This window comes from Cnephaeus nilssonii, assembly GCF_951640355.1.
Source record: "Cnephaeus nilssonii genome assembly, chromosome: 1".
NCBI lineage: Eukaryota > Metazoa > Chordata > Mammalia > Chiroptera > Vespertilionidae > Cnephaeus > Cnephaeus nilssonii.
Window position 1 is genome coordinate 61,510,721 of NC_137072.1, and position 19,942 is coordinate 61,530,662.

Below are 19,942 nucleotides of genomic sequence, written 5' to 3' on the forward strand. Positions count from 1 at the left end.
CTAGACCCGTGGTCGGCAAACTGCGGCTCGCGAGCCACATGCGGCTCTTTGGCCCCTTGAGTGTGGCTCTTCCACAAAATACCAGGGCCTGGGCAAGTCTATTTTGAAGAAGTGGCGTTAGAAGAAGTTTAAGTTTAAAAAACTTGGCTCTCAAAAGAAATTTCAATCGTCGTACTGTTGATATTTGGCTCTGTTGACTAATGAGTTTGCCGACCACTGTTCTAGACCAACGGTTGCCAACCTTTCGGAACTCACGGACCATCAGTGGTCCACGGACTGCTGTAAATCACACATGAAATCAGATTCCTAGTGAGTCAATCCTCACAAACTGGTTGTTACAACCCTGGCTTGTGCCAATCAGTGATTTAAGAGAACAGCTCCCAAAACAAGCAATCAGCAGTACTGATTTCGAGGCATTAAGCTTCTCGGCCTTTTGACTAAGGTCAAGCTCAGTATCAAGGCTAGCACTGACAACCGTGCTGGCACTTACTGGAATAATGTGCTTTATATTTGCATAAAGGAACTTAGCTGATAATATTCTGTAAGCTGGTAGAGAGTTAGCCATTAAACCAAATCAAGCAAAAATCCTACTGCTCGCTTCGCTTGCTTGCCGTAGTGGAGCCTGTGGGCCTGAGGCTAGTATTTCTGTCCAGTGTGCACTTGGAACCTGTCTTCTGCCTGGAACAGTCCCAGCGGCTTCCCTGGAGCAGGCACTCAGTGAGGATCTGTTCCCTGGCATGGAAGCTAGGTTTCGCAGCTGAGGTCCCGGGAGCAGGCCGGCACTGCCACTTTAAGTGGACAGAGGTAGGAAGGGAGCCTTGCCCTACTGGGCGGCAGGAAACGCAGACGTGAATTTCAGGAGTGGAAAGCAGAAGGCAAGGAATCTTTGGGATTTTTCTAGATCAAGGAGCCATTGGGAAATGAGATGAGGGAGAAGTACTCTCTCGTAAAGGAAAGAGAAGTCTCCTTTGCCCTGTGGCTGAGCCCAGATCAGCCTCCATTTCAGGAATCCTGCCTGAGGTTGGGGTTGGAAGGTCCCTTTCCCAGAAGGATAAGTGTCTCAGTGGTGCTGTACCTACAACAAAAGGAGGCTGCTGGCTGCCAACCTGGTCCGAACTGACTTGCTTGCTTTTCTTAACCTGTTGGGTCAGGCAGCCATGGATTACTGAAAGAAAGAAGCCCATAAAAGGAAGAGCTGGGAACGTGAGACCAAGGTGGTTTCTGGAAGAGAATGCTGCAGGGCGGCCTGCTGCTGCCCAACAGCGGGCTCACGGGCGAGGTTCCTGCATGTAGCAGGGAAATGACGGTGGCTTTTTCAGAACTGACGCCAATTTGGGCACCAGTGTTTCTAATAAGGTGTTAGGAGAATGTTTTGGGAGCGTGGCTGTGATGGGGAGATGAGGGGCATCTGAAAGAGAAACTGAAGTGGAGAAGGAGTATGGGGGTGGGGGTGGGGGGAGTACTGGGGCAACAAGGGTGTGAGCAATAGAGGGATAGACCAGGATATTATAACCACCAGTCAGTACACTGTTCTTGAACTATGACCTTGTGACTCTCTCCTCACTGGACACTATGAAAGAGACGATAAACCCCTGGGCTGGGAGGAGTCCACATACCTGAGCTCCATGGCTGCTTTTACTAAACAGCCACATATGTCATTATATGGCCATGAGCATATAAGGTGCGCCTGGACAAGTGACCTGTAAGGTCTCAGCACTCAAATTCTAGGATGGTCTTTTTCTCCTACAGGGAAGCAAATGACCTTGGTAGCACTCGGGGCAAAGGAAGTGGAGAAGCAGCCTGATGGGAAATCTAGGTACTTCTCTGGATGTGTCTCTGCAGGAGGTTCAACACAAAGATGACAAGCAAACGCCACGTCCAAGTCAGCACCAAGAGAGAGGGCAGCTTACTGAGGAGACAGGTTTTGTACTCTCTGGGATATGTACTACAGAAAAGGAAAATCAATCCACTTTCTTTCTTCTTTTTGGTGAGGGAAGGCACAGGCATTAGAATGGCTTAAAACAGTCTTAACATGCATATGGTTACAATGTTCTTTTCAGAGTAACTAACAAGCATGAAGAAATTAGATTGAAGTGGCTTCAGGAAATTAGAAGGAATGACTTTTCAAACCCTTGATTTTGAAAGATAACTGAGAATGTTGATCTGGAGAAACAACTGAAGAAAGGGCAGTTGGAGCTTGGATAGAAGGGGACTGAACCAACAACCATCCTCAAGCAATAACAATGCACATTTCCCCACCACATCCCCTAACTTCCCTTCCCCAGGACTCAAAACCTGGATAAATGAGGGAGTGAAATTTGTTTCCAAAAATGTCAAAGCTTCTTGGTCAGTAAAAGAATATATAGAAAAAGGAAAAGACCTGGATGAATGTACCTCCCTGCCTTGCTATTTATTGAAATGACTAAGACAGTCTAGCAATTTTTTTGAAAGGCAATTTATTAAAAAAACAACAACAACTGAATTAAATTAACTATCTATACTAATAATAGAGGACTATGCAAATTGTCTGGGACACTGTCACAGTAACAGTAACGACCAAACAGCAGGCTGCGTGTGGCAACAAGGCCAGCAGGAGGGTTAGTGAGGGACGACCAAACGACTGAACAGCAGGCTGTGTGGGATGACCAGGCCGGCAGGGGGGGCAGTTAGGGGTGATCAGGCAGGCAGGTGAGCAGTTAGGAGCCAGCGGTCCCGGATTGTGAGAGGGATGTCCAACTGCAGGTTTAGGGGGATCGGGCCTAAACTGGCAGTCACACATCCCCCGAGGGGTCTCGGATTGGAGAGGGTACAGGCTGGGCTGAGGGGAACCCCCCCACCCCATGAATGAATTTTGTGCACCAGGCCTCTAGTTAGCTATAAAGTGTCAGAATAAGGTCTAGCTCACACAGGAAGCTCCATGCACGCTAGTGCATTTTTAGACACTGTCAATGGCACTGGCCTGTGTATTATATTGAGCTTTTCAACTTCAATTTTCCTTCCAAACCTGGAATAACATAACCTTGGTTTAAAAATTATTTAAGCCAAAAAAAACACAGATTGTATTTTTTAAAATTCTAAACTGTACTCGGATGATGAACTTCGGTAGTTTATGTAGAGAGCACTGTGTGTTCATGCCTATTAACCCTCACAATTCCCACACTTTTCCTCGTGAATTGTTTCCTACCCGCTCCTTTAAGGGAGTAACATTGCATATACAGAACCATGAGCACACATGTATAGGTGCCACACCTAGTGGCTTCATCACAGCTGTTAATCACCAGCAACTCTATGATTATCTTCCCATACTTTTAAGTCTAAAATGGCTTCAAGGGTCTGCTCACCCCCTGAAAAATATTTGCTAAATTTTGCACCAGGAGCGGAACAGACCTAAAGGGCCTTTAAATAAAAACACTAAATTCCCCAAACGTGAACGATCAGGCACACTGCCCCACTGCTCTCACTACATCCTCAGAGAGCTTTTTCTAGTGATGGCACTTAGAATGAAGAACATGAACAAGTCTCCACCACCCAAATTTGGGAAATAGCACCCCAGCCTAGAGAGGACAGCCCTGCCTCTGCCACGGGGCCCAGGCCCACGGGAGCAGCCGATGCTCTGACCAGAGTCGGGATCCTGACAAGACAGGGGGAGCCCGGCCCACACGGGGAAGGACCTGAGGCTAATGCTCAATATTAATCACACCTGGAACCCAGCAGGAAGCAAAACCAAGTGACACACGATTCTCTGATCCTGAAATAAGTATACAGTGAGCTGATTTTTGTATGTATTTATCCAAAAGCTTCTATGTGTTTAACTGTTGACATACTTAAAGCAAGGATTCCTGGTTGTTAGATCCATGGCGTCTAAGCAAAGCACATGGAGGGATTTCTCCACCGAAAGAACTGGCTTTGTACAATGTTGGCCCTGAAGTAAGGCTCTGCTTCAGGGGTTCCCGGGCCCATAGGCGTTAGGATTAACTGAGAATTTAAAAATACCAGTGGGGTGAGGGGTTTGAGGGTGGGCACCCTGCCACCAGGCCTACAAGCTCCCCAGGTGACCGCAATGAGCAGCCAGGGCTTGGAACCACCGGTTCAGGCCCTGGCCCTGTCACTGCCACAGCAGAGGCAGACTGTTCCCGGGCGGAGCTCTCCGCTGCTGGCCCGGGCTTTAAAGAAGCACATTCCTGACTACGACGAGGGTCATTATTTCTCCATCCTCCCAACAGCATGATAAACGAGCTGCCCGCGCGGAGCTCGGCCAAGGGCTGCGCACGGCTGTGGGAGGCACGGCTCACATAGTCAGCAGGGCGAGCGGAGAGCCTTTTGGGGCTGCGAGCAGCACTTCCAGATTTGCACGGAGTACAGACTGGGCTGAACACCCTCTGGGGAGCCTGCCACTTCCAACATGTCCACCTGTTAGTAAGCATTTTAGAAGTTAATGCTTCTCACTCCAGCTAATGCAGAAAGTTCGCATTGGAAACCAGACAAGACCTTGGCAGGGGATAGGAGATAAAAGATTTCCCAGGAGGAGGAGGTAAATGAGTGTATTTTTGAAATCTTTTCAGATATATTAAACACAGGTACTTTTCCTAGCCAAGTCCACCACAATTTCCTCCACCAAGTTTCACACCTTTAACACACATCGTTTTCGTGGTTCTTGGACAGGAGAGAAAATATGCCCTCTTCTAGCTGAAACAACACCGCCAATTAGCACATGACCTCAGCCCACTCCAATCATGGTGGCAATACCCTCGTGTCCCATTTGACAAGGGTCTGGACAAGACAGCCACCCGGACTACTTGTTAGAGTCATGTTATATTTTTAACTAGTGGAGTAATCGGCTGAATCACAGACATGACAGGAGGCTGCCTCATAGCTGTGTCCTTTGTTATTCTTAGCTCAACTTCCACAACTGAGGAAGCAGCTCAGCGTAGAGTGTGCACCATTGGACTCCTCAGCAGGAAGAGCTGGCTTTCCTAGTGCCCTTCCCTCTGAGTCTTAGGCAGGTTTTCATGGGAATGCCACTGACGGAAACACTCACCATACTTTCATCACCAAGAAGCAGCAAAAACCAACTATCAGGAGCTCAATGATGAAGAATAACGGAAGGAAGGAAACTGTCCAAAATAGTGTTATGTCCATGGAACTGAGGTTCTTAATGCAGAGATTGTTTTTTCCTTTTTTTAAAAAACTATGTCATTCTTTAAGTGAAACTTCCAAAAATTGTAATAAAAAATGAAACTGACAGATTTTTAATACTTTACGAGATACCATTCCAGCCTATATTATTCAACAGGATGTCCTAACCGCTTAATAAGCTCTAAAACCTTTTAAAATAATGCTCTGCTTATTAGTAAGTCAATAATGGAGGGCACAGAGTCTAAATCTGGTGTGTTCAAATTAATGAGGTATTATGTGGCCATGAGCTAAAATGTGGCTGTAATACCAGTATCAAAAAGGTTATACTACAGGAGCAAATTTCAGTGTATAGCAGTGCTTTCAGGAATTTGGAATACTAATTAACACTGCAATTCATGTAAGGTTTTAATTTCTAGGGCAAAATCGAATGGACCAAGTGGTAAATATCAATGTTACCAGAATAAATAAAAAAGCACCCCCAAATGCTACATTATCCTAAAATAAAATATCATTTCCAATAACTGCCTCCTCCTTTTGCAAACCAGTGAGACTGCTGAAGGGCTCTGGTGCCTGGTAATGCCCGTCTGCGGAGTGGCAAGTACCCAGGTCTATAATGGAGGAGTACCTGGCTTAGGAGCAAAGCCTGGATCTAATCTGAACAAACACTTCCCGCCTCTCCTAGACAACTCAGGGCTAGAGTCATGGCCAAAGACAGCCCTAAGTGAAGAACAGCAGGTACCGGCCACCCTGCAGGGGAAGGCCAGGCCCCGCACTCACCCTTCTCTTTTTGGCCAACTTGCTTGAGTTGTCGGAGCTTCTCTTCTCAGAATCCAGCTTCTTCCCTGCCGGTGGCTGCTTGTCCTCTGGTTTCTTCTGGCGACTCCCCTTCCCAGGTGGCTGGGGAACCCAAGAGAGGAGGTCGAGAGTTATCTTCACCACCAAGCTTTGCAGGGGAGGAGTGTCCCTGAGCGGGGAGAGCAGCTTGGTGTCTCTCAAAGGCACCTGAAGTTTGTCCTTCCCAGGGTCCTCCTGCACCACCACGGCCCGGCGACAGCCACTAGTCCTGCCACCACTGCTGTTGTCGTGCTTGGGGCCCTGGCTGTGAGTCAGGGGGACGAGGGCCAAGTGCTCAGGGCTCCTGTCCTCCACATTGTCCTTCGTGGGCTCAGGACCGGAGAGTGCCTTTGTGGGGGCTGGGGGCCCGCCCCTGTGCCTCTTCTTCTCGCTGGGCGTGGGCACCGCTGGCTTAGGCTCTCTGTCTCCAGCACGCGGCCTCCCTTTCGTCTTCACCTTGGGCTTGTCTTTGGAAGGCTGATCCTTGGCGCTGTGGGGAAGTCCCGGCTCACTCTCCACCTGCAAACTGGCCCGAGATTCTGCAGGGGCAGAGGCCTTGACAGGTTTTTTGGGTTGTTTGGTTCCAACGGTTTGCCTCTGTGGCGGCTCCTGTTGGGCAGGGGACTTCTGACAACTCCTCTTGCCAGTGTGGGAGCCTTCGGGAGGGACCCGGGCTGCTCTGCTGGAGCTTTTCGGGGGAGGGTCTTTGGATTCTGAATGCTCGTGACTAGTGGGGCCACCGTCACCACCCTTGCCCTTCCCGTCTGGGTGCCGCAGTGGGGGCGCTGCACTCCCCAGGGCCTCTGGTGGCGCTGCCGGCTGGTTGACTTTGGTCAGCCAGTTGTCGAGCTGCCATTTGTTTGTTGTAGGAGGCTCGGGCTAAAACAAGGAAAAAGAGAAAAGTGGTAACTGGCCAAAGATGATTAATTCTTCCCTGTGTTACTCAATACTACATCCTGTCATCCCAAACCTACGAATTGAGATCCTTTTTACCCTCCTCAAATTACAGGTCAAATTCTGTAACAATTGACTCTTAAGACCATTTTCCAAATGTTTAATGCTACAGGAATTCTGCTTAGGTAGATAGTGACCATTAAATAGTGACCAATGTAGACTATAGACAACTGCTGAGAAATCTCTGCTACATAAATATTTTGTTCTAATGGTAATTACAGTATTAATTTAAACAGAATTGACACATTTTTGGTTTGTAGACTATTCTATCAGAAAATAATAGGGAATACAAAGAATCCTTTTCTCAAGCATTTTCAAAAAAAGGCTAATTCATAAACTAAGTCTTGGTGATTATCTATGGGTTTCATACTTTATCCTTTTCTTGATATACACTGAGTGTCCAGATTATTATGATCTCTGAACGCATAATAATCTGGCCACTCAGTGTATATCCTATATAATCCTATATAATAAAAGGCTAATATGCAAATTGTCCCCTAGACCAGGAGTTCGACCAGCAGGCAGCCTGCCAACTGCCCATGTCCCTTCCCCCTGGCCAGGCTGGCCGGATCCCACCCATGCACGAATTCATGCACCGGGCCTCTAATACACACACACACACACACACACACACACACACACTCTGAGTGGCCAGATTATTATGCATTCAGAGATCATAATAATCTGGCCACTCAGTGTACTTTTCAACTAATATTTGCTTTCTTCAAAACTAGATATAATTTCTCATATTTACTTAAAAACATTGTAAACATTTATCTGTGAAAGGTTTCCCTGTATCACAGATACATGTTGATTTTCAAATTTTACACCTTGATAAAAAGAGTTAGGTGAGGTCACCCTGGCCTTAGGGCTCAGTTGGTTGACCATTGTTCCCTGCACCGAAAGGTCACAGGTTCAATTCCTGGTCAGGGCACATAGCCAGGTTGCAGGCTCAATGCCCAGTTGGGGCACATGCAGTAGGCAACCTAAATTGATTTTTTTTCTCACATTAATGTTTTTCTCTCTCTCTCAAATCAATAAATAAAATACAACATTTAAAAAAAAAGAGTCAAGTCAGGTCACATTAGATGAGCTTCAGTCCCATTTGAAGTCTTTAAAAATCAAGCATTATGTTTCTTGTTTTAGGCAATCTGAGCTGAAATGCCACCTATTTTTCTAATGAGTTCATAGATAATCAGTCAAATCCCATTGCTCTGAATTGTGTGCTGTGGAGGTTCCACATAGGGGAGGCTCCACAGCACACAATTCAGAGCAATGGGATTTGACTGATTATCTATGAACTGATTTGACAAATAAGCAGAAGTCCCTGACATCTGTTATCTCATAAATCTCTGTTGCTAACTGATGGTTAGTGCATCCCATTCTCTCTCTCCAACTAGGTGCTAGATATTATTAACAGAATGACAGAGACCTCTGCATCTCCAAGTTCCACTATTATGTCTTACACATGGTGGTGTACATTGAGATTTTAATTTGAGCATTCCGATAGGTGTATTACTGTGCCCATAAATATGCTGAATAAAAATATTAATATCTAATAGAGTGAGCAGCGATTATATTTTTCTTAAAGGGAAGCACATCATTTCATGCTGCATGTTTTCCTTAAGATCCATCTGACAGGTGGTTTGTATGAATGCACCAGGAAGTTAAGGGAAAGACATTCCACATGGGATTTAACTGACTCAATTATGGATAAGGAGATCCATATCCATAGGTGGACAATGTTTTACGGGGAAGATTGCTAACAATTTTCCCAAGTGAAATATCCCAAATAATTCAACTCTATAAAAACATGTGAACTTAATACAGGGAAGATAGGTGGATATAATGTAAAATCTTTTTGACCAGAAAAAAGTTCGGTAATGAAATGATCAGGTACTTGGTTTGGACTTAGTGTGATTGAAACAGATTAGACCTGAAAGGAACTAGATAGGGCCAAACTTCAGCAGAAAGATAGCTGCATAACTGCTTTTTTCTGCTTACCCCATGCTGCTGCTTAGGATAACATACCTCCTTTACAGTTCCCAATACCTACATCAGCTCTATACCAAGGCTCACATTTGATTTTTCAGAGCAGGGAGGGAGGGAAGAAGGAAACTACTCTAAGTGCCAGGGATTTTGTCACATATAATCTACAACTGTATTCAATAGTCTAGCAAGACAGGATGACTGTTAAAGGTAGAGAAAAGATTAGCACACAATATCTGCTTGTCAAATACTAGTTCCTGCAAAGACTTCAGGGTGTGGTTAATACCAGTGGTTAGCTGGGGACAAGGCATGAGTCACTTGCCAATCACATCAGGAACCAAACCCTTTCTTGGGAAAGGTATGGCTAGATCTCATCAGGGCTATGTTTACAACTGCATTCCAGTCACTGACATGCTTGGTAGAAAAGTATTTATTCGGGAACCAAAAAGAAAAGTTAATCCTGGTATAGATATCATTTGCTCCTTCTCTCCCCAAACAGGACAGTATTGGATACATTTAGTAGTCCCTAAAGGAATGTCCTGGTTACAGAAATAAAACACATTTTCCTCTACTGCAGTCCTAAAATGCCCAGAAGGCGTATGGCCCAATTGCAGGGTAAAATTGAGCCACTGTGCCCAGATGGAGGGGAAAGGACAGGGACAATCCTTTCTGTATACCTACTTATAAAGACATAAAGATGTACAGTGGATGACAGAATTTCTTCCAGATCAGACATTATTTAGCCATTGGGGTGGGGGAAACTTTTACATAAGGGATCTATTAAAACTAGATTTAAAATGAATTTTAAGAATGTAAGTACTGGCTAGGATCAAGGTTTAAGCTTTCATTTTTCCTCTGCCACTCCTTATACCCCACCTCCAGCCTCCTAGGGTTGGAGCAGCCCAAACACTGCAAGTGAAAAAAATATGATCAATTTCATTCAGCATTTTAATAAATGTTTTACCTCTCCTAACTTTTCAACTGGCAAAAGTTCATATATTTTAGAGTGAATTATGATTTTGAACAGAAAGTTTTGAGCTATGCACAATAGACACCTACTGTTCTAAGTAAATCATCCTAGTTGTGAGGGAGTACGCACCCAAAAATTAAAAGGCAATGAAAAGCAAAGAAGGAAGGAGAGAAGCAGCATGGTGTAGTAGCAAATAAAAAGGCTTCAGAGTTAAAGGGCTATTGGTTTGAATCTTCAGTGCTACACTAGAGGTGAAAAGAAAGCTACCAACCTTTTAGGGTTGAATGAGGGTTAAGAACCTCACAGGCAACCACCCAAAGGTAGCAAACTACCAAAGAAATGGACAATGAATAGATTAGAAAACTAAGAAGATCCCCGAATAACGGAGAACAGAATAATTCTTTCCCCCTGAACTTCACTGAACCGGAAAGAAAGTGAGGTGTCTCACACATTTTGTATTTTGATCCCCACTGTAAAGCAAACACTGATTTTCCCCAAGTTCCCCACCAGCTCACTGGGCAGGCAGACAGCATTTCAGATTCTCAAAAGATTACTAAACTACTTCATCAAATGAACTTAAAATCGAGCCATAAAAAGCAAAATTTTCAGCATTAAAAATAGAATTTTAAAAAGATAAAGTAATAACTAGTAACTATGGCCTGTTATGTATGAAATTCATGTTATTCTCAACTAATACAGAAGATTTACAATAATGCAAACATTTATTTTAAAAGGAAAGAAAAGTAGTTAAAATTAAAGGTTTAAAAATCTAGGCAAAGACAAACTATTTCTGGGGAAGCTGAACCTCAATATATAACATACAAATTATACCAAGGCTAGATTTGCACAGCAACACAAAAGTACAAATATGGACCTATTTAGTAAGGTAATTTAAAAAAACAGACTTTTTTCCATATGACATCTGTGGTGGAACTGCTGCAAAGATGCAAATTTTCATGAAAACCCTTATGGAGAAGACCATCACTCTCAAGGTGAAACCCTGGGATACAACAGAAAATGTAAAGGCCAAGGTCTAGGATAAGGAATTCCTTCTCATCAGGAGATTGGTCTTTACTGGCAAACAACGGGAAGTGGACGTATTTTGTCTGCCTACAACATTCCAAAGGAGTCCACTCTTTTCTGTGGTGGTGGTAAGAAAAGGAAGAATTCTTACACCACTCCCAAGAATGAGCATGAGAGAAAGAAGGTTAAGCTGCTGTCCTGAAGTACTGTAAAAGGTGGATGGGCCCAACTGGGGCGTGGCTCAGTGGTTGAGCGTTGACCTATGAACCAGGAAGGCACGGTTCCAATCTTGGTCAGGGCATGCCTGGGCTGCAGGCCCCATCCAGAAGGCAGCCGATCAATAATTTTCTCTCATCACTGACGTTTCTATCTACCTCTCCCTCTGCCTTCCTCTCTGAAAATACGTGTGTGTGTGTGTGTGTGTGTGTGTGTGTGTGTGTGTGTTTTAAAAGGTGGATGAGAAAGGTCAAATCAGTCGCCTTTGTTGGGAGTGCCCTGCAGGAATGTGTACTGGAGTTTCTGTGGCCAGCCATGTTGACAGACATCATTGTGGCAAATGTCTGACCTATTGCTTCAACAAACCAGAAGACATCTAATTGAATGTGGGTGAATAAAAGACATGAACTAACATTTTATTTATTTATTTTACTGTTTTAAATATATTTTTATTGATTTCAGAGAGGAAGGGAGAGGGAGAGAGAGAGAGAAACATTAATGATGAGAATCATTGATTGGCTGGCTCCTGCACGCCCCCTACTGGGGATTGAGCCCGAAACCCAGGCATGTGCCCTTGGCTGGAATCAAACCTGGGACCCTTCAGTCTGCTGGCCGATGCTCTATCTACTGAGCCAAACCAGCAAGGGAGACATGAACTAACATTTTAATAAATAAATAACTATAATAAGTTAGGGTGGGAACATTAATTTTTTTATCTAAGACTAATTCTATTTCAGTAACCACTTGAGCACAAGACGTAATTGTTTCATTAAATCAAATACCAGATTAATCTTTCTTTAAAATTTCAACTATTCAGTCAAATCTGTGCCATTTCTACTTTATTTGAATCGAATTTTATTACTTAATTGAATTCTGTTCTATCAGTAACATAATGAGCACACAGATTTTTCTTATTGAAGAAGGTAAGACACAAAGCAAAGATCTTCTAAACATTAACATGAACAACCACATAGTTTGTCTGCAGAGCATATTCAGTATCTTTTTCCCTGGGGCACAGGAAAATCACCTCAACAGTAATTAGATCACACAGGAAACAGAGAACCCAGAAACACAGAGAGTAGTTTCTAAAACCTGAAAGGCACTCCAAGTGCAGTTCATGCTGATCTATGTTTATGCACTCCAAAACACACTTACTGAGCACTTACTCTGTGCCAGACGCACACTCACATCTAACAAAAATGACAGTCGGTAGCTTTTTCAGCCTCCCTTGCCCTCAGACATGGCTCTCGCTCCATGATCTCCAGATGGATTCGGTTAATGCGGTAGTGGAACTAACTGCCTTGCTTTCTAAACAGCAGAGACAGATACTGAGAACCTGAACACTTCCTTAATTAGAAAGTCTCATTTTTCAGAATTCCCATCTTAAATATGCAGAATCATTCTCTCTATACAAGCTGGTCTTCCACAATTGCCTTCCCTTTCCTCTAAGTGTCCTTCCCCAGCATGATTTTTATATTGCTACTCCAAGTTTTGAGGGCATTTGGCAACCTCATTAGTTGTTACTAAATTTCTTGTGCTTGACAATCCAGGAGGCAGCATAAATCCTCTAGATACATGTGGTGTTTGAGATTTTTCAACTTCATCTGTTTATCTTTACAATATTTCCCAGGGGGCGGCGACAGGCGAACACAATTGTCCCTGTTTTGCATGGGGCAGAGGGCGCAGAAACACAGCCCTGGCAAAATCATGTCACCATCCATTTAATGCATGGCTTTTAGTGATTCAAAAATAGAACCTCTGATGACTTATTTCTAGTTCATGCTCCTGCCCTTTGCTAAAGCACACTGTCTCCTTTTGATTTCCTTAATTCATGCATTCCTGAAATTTCAAAAAGAAATCTCATTAATATTAAAACAGGGGCCCACTAAAAATGAGTTTTCTTTTTCAAGAGAAGGGAAAAGAAAAGGGTGTGCAAACATCCTTAATGAGTTGCTCTTCAAAACACACTAGCAACAACAGAGAAGAACCTATCGTTTTAAACAGAAGAGAGAAGACCTCTCTCCCAAACCTCCACCGCCAAATGTCTGGTAAGAAACAAGTAAATAGAAACAGCCTGTTCTACACAAGCAGGAGCAGGGAAGCACTGCCCCAGGGGACAGAGCCACTCAGTCTCCTGGTCTGGCCTACGGCAGACTCCAGCCCCCAATGCTGCCGTCTGGGACGGTCTCCTGGAGGGGACACGGTACCTCGGGAGCCGGAGTGTCCTGGGGCTCATTCTCCTCGCTGTCACTTGAGCTGCTCTCGCTCTCCGAGTCGGAGGAGCTGTCTGAGTCACTGGTGCTCTCTGACTCCGCACCACTGGAATGTGCTGAGGCCGCTGCTGCTGCTTCTGGAAGGGACTGCGGAGCGCTGCAAAGCAACCAAGAGATCATCTGAAGGCACCACGCAAGGTGGATCCCCTTTCTACTTGTGTCCTGTTTTGCCCATTTTTCTGGTACTCAGAAGAAAGGGCCTCAGTATTACCCAACATTAGTAAATTACCATACCATCCAGTTGAGAGAAAGGCCTACAATGACTCAAAAAATCAACCAAAAAAAACTTAAAATAGCTCATCAGATGACAATGTAAAAGAGAAGCCTGTGGAATTTTGCTTCTGAAAGCGTTTCAAGCTACACTAATTTAACATAGATGCTTGGTGCTTTATGTCAGGGGTTGATAAACTATGGCCTGAGCCGGCTGCCTGTTTTTCTAAATAAAGTTTTACTGGAACACATCCACCCATTATTTTCTGTATTATCTGTCTGCTTTTATACTGTAAAAGCAGAGCTGACTAGCTTTAACACAGACTGTATGGCCCACAAAGCCTAAACTATTTACTTTCTGAACCTTTAAGTTTGTTGACTCCTGACATATATATAGATATAGATATATATAGATATAGATATACAGATATACAGATATCCCAAACAAGTTCATTTATGAAAGAACAGCCAATACATGAAAATCTCTCTACTGTCTAGATGAGAACTAACTGTATGATACCCAAAGACTATTAAATATATAGGGTTTTCCTTTAGAAAGTGACTTCAAAAGCAAGCCCGACATATTGGGACAGAATTATGAAGTAGGCCATTGTTTATAAGTGGTTTAGGATGACCTCCAACTATCGGCTGAAGGAGAGATTAACTACTACAGGTTTAACGAATAGGACAATAGCTCTGGGTTAATGAGAAAACACTGCTGGGCATACACAGAATTTCAAAACGTATCTTAAATCTTGCAGTTTTAATGGAATTAGCCAAATCAATAAATCAATATCTATACTCTTGAAAGCCTACAAATCTACCTAAAACATTAAATAATAAATTTATTAAATAAAATTGTATTAAAGTAGAATTTAAAAATTATAACAAATAAAACCACTAGGTGAGGTTATTTTAAAGCAAACACACTATACTATGAAAATTTCCTCAGATAAAATGCGGCGTCAGGTTTGTGATCATTTTCACACTGGGAGCTGAAGAGCTTAAGCCACAGACAATCAGAATGAGATACACTTAGTGTTATTTCTGCCTCCGATTTATCCCCATTTTGTTTTTTTCTATTTTCTTTTCCTCCTCTTTTAAGTTAGGCTAGTTTGTCATATTTTATATGAGTCATTATAAGCCACTAGAAGTTACTGAACAAAATGAAATATAAATAAATGAGCAGAGCTTATGACTCTGTAAGACCTTGCAAAATTATACGAGCTTCCTCCACGTTAACCATCACGTCACTGGTATGTGAGGAAGGTTTCCATTGCTGAGCCTGTCTCTGAATGGATGACCACATCTCAAGGGAGTGAAACAGCTACAGTGTAATTTAACTCTTTCCTCTCCGTGGAGGTCAGGTATTGGCATATTAAATTATTAAATTCAATGCCAGAGGTGGTTTAGTTTCCATTTGCAAAAATTAAAGCATGTTTTCTAAAATATAGCCAAGCTGTTTCCAAAATGAAAACAGTGCCATTTTCCACCTCCCTGAAATGCACTGCAGGCCATTTTGAAAAGCCACAGAAACAATTAGAAAATTCATGACTAAGAAAACAGCCACCATGAAAAATTTGGCTTTATAATTTTTGAAAATACAGCAAATCTGTTACTTTCACAGAAACACTGGGCTCTTCGGCGTAGCTTTTCAAATACTGGTTACATAATACTGAGGAAAGTGATTCAGGCTTATTTTAAACTCTCAACATTTTTTTTCTCCTACACTGATAGGGCTCTTGCCCTTTATAGAGTTAACCTCTCTAAGGCTGAGTGAAGCTTCCAAAATAGTAAACAGGTGCTTTCTTTTAACTGTGATACTCCTCTCCTTCCCCGTGAAGAAGCTATGGAAGTTAAGGCTGTAATCGCCCCCTCGGTAGAAAACGGCAAACATTGGTGTAGATGGGAGAAACCCGCACTCGGTACCTTGGCGGTGCAGCTGTGGAAGGAGGCTTCTCTGGGGTCTAGGCATTCACAAGGGGGAGGGGGACGAGGAAAAGAAAAAAAACAGGTTAGGATAAGCAGGTCAGAAAAGTTAGACAGATTTCAAAGGACTCCGGGAGTTACGGGGTACACACAACTTACTTGCTCGCTCTCACTGTCCTCACTGTCACTGAGCTGCAGGTCATCTTCAAGCATGCTGGAAGGGGCGGGGCACAGACAGGGCAGATTTACAATGACTTCAAATAACTCCTTTATCATATAAATAGAAAATATGCTGACTGATTAAAATGGGGGTGGGATAGGTTTTTTTTTTATTAATCCAATACTTTATTTCATGGAAATGTAAGTTTTACAATCATAACACAAAGTAGTTCAGTCCAAGCTCCTTACTATCTCAAAATGGAATCTTTCCCATGTCTGAGCATCAAAGGCAGAACTACCATGCGACAGGGAGTTGTTGCCAGCCCCATATGGTAGTTCCAAGTCCATATGGTAGGTAGGTACATAGGATGGAAGGAAGGAAGGAAAGAAGGAAGGAGGGAGGGAGGGAGAGAGAGAGGAGAAAGACAGGATACATTCAAATTATTTCCTTCTATATTCTCTGACAACTAGAATAAATGATCAACCATTAAATGAGTTCAGAGTAGATGAATGAATATTTGCAGATGAATGCTTAAAACAGTGCTATAAAAAGTACTATATATGGAGCCCTGGCCAGTGTGGCTCAGTTGGTTGGAGCATTGTCCTGTGCACCAAAAGGTGGTGGGTTTGATTCCCAGCGGGGCACATACCCAGGTTGCTGGTTCGATCCCCATTCAGGATGCGTATGGGAGGCAACCAGTCAATGTGATATTTCTCTCTCACATCGATGTCTCTCTGTCTCTCTCTCTCCCTTCATCTCTCTACAATCAATGAAAACAAAAACTACTTAAAGAACTATATCTGAATTAAATAAATGTAGAGTAAGATGTATGAAGCTATCAAGGCAACAGTCACCAAAGAGTGCCGTTATCCTACATTTTTGTCCAAAGGTCATTATTAATATTGAACTCCATTGTTCATGCCCACAAAAAGATTCTCTTCCGTTTGCTTGAACAATGATCAGTGGAAAGAGTAGTAATACAAATAATATCTTCGTTTAGAACATGCTTAACCTACAGCTCTCATTCTGAAAAACATAAAAATTCAGCTCAGTTATATTAATACTCATCTCTAGGCAGTGTGGTTTATAACGAAGCTACACATTAAAAGTGAACATTTTCCAGTCTGTACATGTTTGCAAATCTTAACCGCTTTTTATCTCTTCCCTTTTACCTTCTTCCATGGAGATGCCCAAATATTGAAGGAATGAATCAGTAAAAGCTCCCTCTACTTCCTCCACCCAATTTATGAGCATGACTATTTGAGGAAATGTTATAGTGAAAAACCAAAACCAAAAGAACCCCAAGTCTGCTTGAGTATTATTTATGCTCCAAAAAGCAAATTATATTAGAGACTACAATCCTTCAGTATTTCTAAAAATACCTCTTCCATAACCTCACCAACAATTTTTATTTTGGGAATCCTTGGTATAATCACTGTATTTCCTAATGAAAACAAATGCTAAAACTTGGCTCTTTCATACTGACCACCTACATGCAACACTGTAATTCCTGCCAAGGAAGCCTGTTCACCACCAAATGTACTAACAACATCCTGTGATAAGTTTCTGAAAAACATGAAAACTGTTAACTTGTAAATAGAGATCTCACTCAATATTTATCTAAAGAAAGCTAAATTCCTATGTGAGCCAGGCTAGACAACACAGCCCTCAGATGTAGGACTTGGCAGTAGCAGCCATAATGGTATATAAGAAAAAGTTATTCAACAGGTTTATTGCTGAATGGTGGCTTGGATGGGGTACACACAAGCAAAAAATGAAAGACATATCTTTGGAATAAATGTGAGGAAAAAACTTGACAAATTATATTCAATATTAACCATCAACAACAAAACCACAGTTAATGAACCTCTTTGTTTCTTAGTCATTGGGTTTGTTTTGTATAAAATTGATTTGTCTTGATTCTCTGAAACGTCAATGACCATGTAATGCAACCACGCTTCCTGCTGTGAGCAGAGGACTAAATACCCTGTCAGTTGTTTGCCTAGCGACTGAATGCCCAGCTTCCATGGATATATTCTCCTAGAGTCAATCAGAAAGTATGTATGATGTACTAAGTCAGAAAGTGTACATTATGACTTTCAGCTCTGCTTGTGGTTAAGGAATAAAAGGGACCATAAGAAAATGCTGTTCCAGATTCTGAAATTACCCCCTTCAAAGCGTTAGACAGACAATTGCAAAACCAGCTTGCAGACACGAAACTTACTCAGGACCTAAGCGTGGAGGGACAGTGACCACTGAAGGAAGATTGCTAAAGGTATCTCCAAAGAAACACTCATTCAAAAAGCAATGGTGAACCAGTAAGATCCAACAAGGTCTATCAATTACTAGGGATTTACACAGGGCATTTCATTTAATCAAAATTCACGGGTGTAATTTATCTGACATGAGAATCAGCACACATAGCATACTGTCAGCATCTGCCAATTCAGCCAAAAGTCACCACAGAACCTTCTAGAAACCACATTTACATCACCGGAGATGGGTAGCTTAACATAAGAAGCATGCTCTTAGTCTGTGGAAGAAAAACAATTTCTAAAGTTTTGATAACAAACAAGTATTACATCTCCAGTAAGAAAAACAGTTACTTAAAAACCATTAACTAGAAAATTAATCACAAATGCCACTGTGATTTTTTTAAAAATCTGTACAGTTGGGGAAAATGTAACCTGACAACCGGTAAAGGTTTTATTTTTTAGAGATAGGGGAAAAATTCAAAGAAATCAGCTGCTAAAGCCCCTACTTGTCCCACAATTATATCTGAGGCCGAGAATACTGGTATTAGTATACCATCCCATACTATACTTCACAAATCAAATGTGAAAGAACTGGTCAATGAATGTGAAGAATAACAAAATTAATTACAGCACATCTGGGTGAGCACCTTTATACCCATTAAAAAGAATTAAATCTCTTAGAACCAATCCCATTCACACCAATAAAATCTGGGTCAAGAGAACACATGGCCCAAAGGATGTACTCAACTATGAGGTTTTCTGGGGCAGGACCAAGTCATTTGTACTGTCATAACTTCTACATCTAGAATGTGGCAGGTTGGCTATCTAAAAAGCTGGCTGCATGAATAGCACCCCTTTTTTGAATGAGTAACAGTTCCACATAATGCACCTCCACTGTGATCAGGACTTACAGGCACTCCCTTCACCCACAACCCTGTGGACTGACTCTGATCCCCTCACACTCCAAGGATGAAGAACCAGCTTGGAGCTGCCACTGAAAAGATCATGAAGCTGGTACATGCTGGAGACAGGATGCAAAAGCGATTCCACTGGATCCAATCCACTTGCTCTAGCTCACGTAGAACCCAACAGTTAGAAAAACTAACTGGTGCAATGGAATCTAAGTTCCGGTGCCCACAGAGAGAAGAGTTCAATTTAAAAGAAAATATCAAGAAAGAGAGAAAGGATTTTCCTCCCTGGCTCCTTGAAGATCAACCTCCACCACGAACAACACAGTAACTATCAGGAAACTCACGGCCAATGACTACTTCAGCGAAAACAAATGGTCATCGGTGTCCTCACTCTGGGAAGGCAACAGTCCCCAAGACAGAAATTCGGGAAAAATTGGCCAAAATGTACAAGACCACAGCAAATGTCATCTTTGTGTTTTGACTCAGTAGTTATTTAAACTGGTCAAATAACTACTGTAATTTGACCATTTTGGTGGTGGTGAGACAACTGGCTTTGGCACCATTTATGACTCCTTAGATTAAGCAAAGAAAAATGAACCCAAATATAGACTTGCAAGACATGACAACAGAAGGAGCGAAGATTCTTCAGGGACTTTATCTGTGGTGACTGCAGGTTTTTCAGGAGGATTAATAAATTAAGAACCTTTATGAAAAAAAGGACAATTTAATAAAATAACTATCCTGTGGGAATAAAAGAAATATACTATTTTTCCTTTATGAAAATCAATAAACTTTAAACTTTACGTACTTTTTAAATTGGTCAAATAACTACTGTAATTTCACTTTCAACCTCTAAGACAAAGCAGTTATTTCAGAGCACATAGCACCATACAGCCTACCTTGGCACCGTTCAAAAGAGGCCAAGTGCACAGGTAATGCAACTCTTTGAACTACCGTGTAGGTTTAACCACTACTGGTTAGGCAAACTGTTGACTTAAGAGGTTACAATCCTCAAACCCCTTGCACAAATGCGTTCTTCTGGCAGCTGTTCTGCAAAGCTCAGACCGGGCACAGGTTCTGGC

The 19,942-nt window shown here is 42.5% G+C and overlaps 1 protein-coding gene across 4 annotated transcripts in view; it reads right to left on the bottom strand.

The window, feature by feature from the left end:
* AFF1 (ALF transcription elongation factor 1) overlaps positions 1-19,942 on the bottom strand; it is a 196,489-nt gene that overhangs the window by 17,989 nt on the left and 158,558 nt on the right. For 3 of the 4 annotated variants that reach the window (XM_079774786.1, XM_079774785.1, XM_079774787.1), the window contains 4 exons: positions 15,694-15,748; positions 15,535-15,572; positions 13,330-13,492; positions 5,914-6,849 (listed from right to left, as the gene is read on the bottom strand). In XM_079774786.1, coding sequence (XP_079630912.1) covers positions 5,914-6,849; positions 13,330-13,492; positions 15,535-15,572; positions 15,694-15,748 — 1,192 coding nt within the window. The remainder of the gene's footprint in view (positions 1-5,913; positions 6,850-13,329; positions 13,493-15,534; positions 15,573-15,693; positions 15,749-19,942) is intronic. The other variant, XM_079774788.1, reaches the window with a different exon arrangement.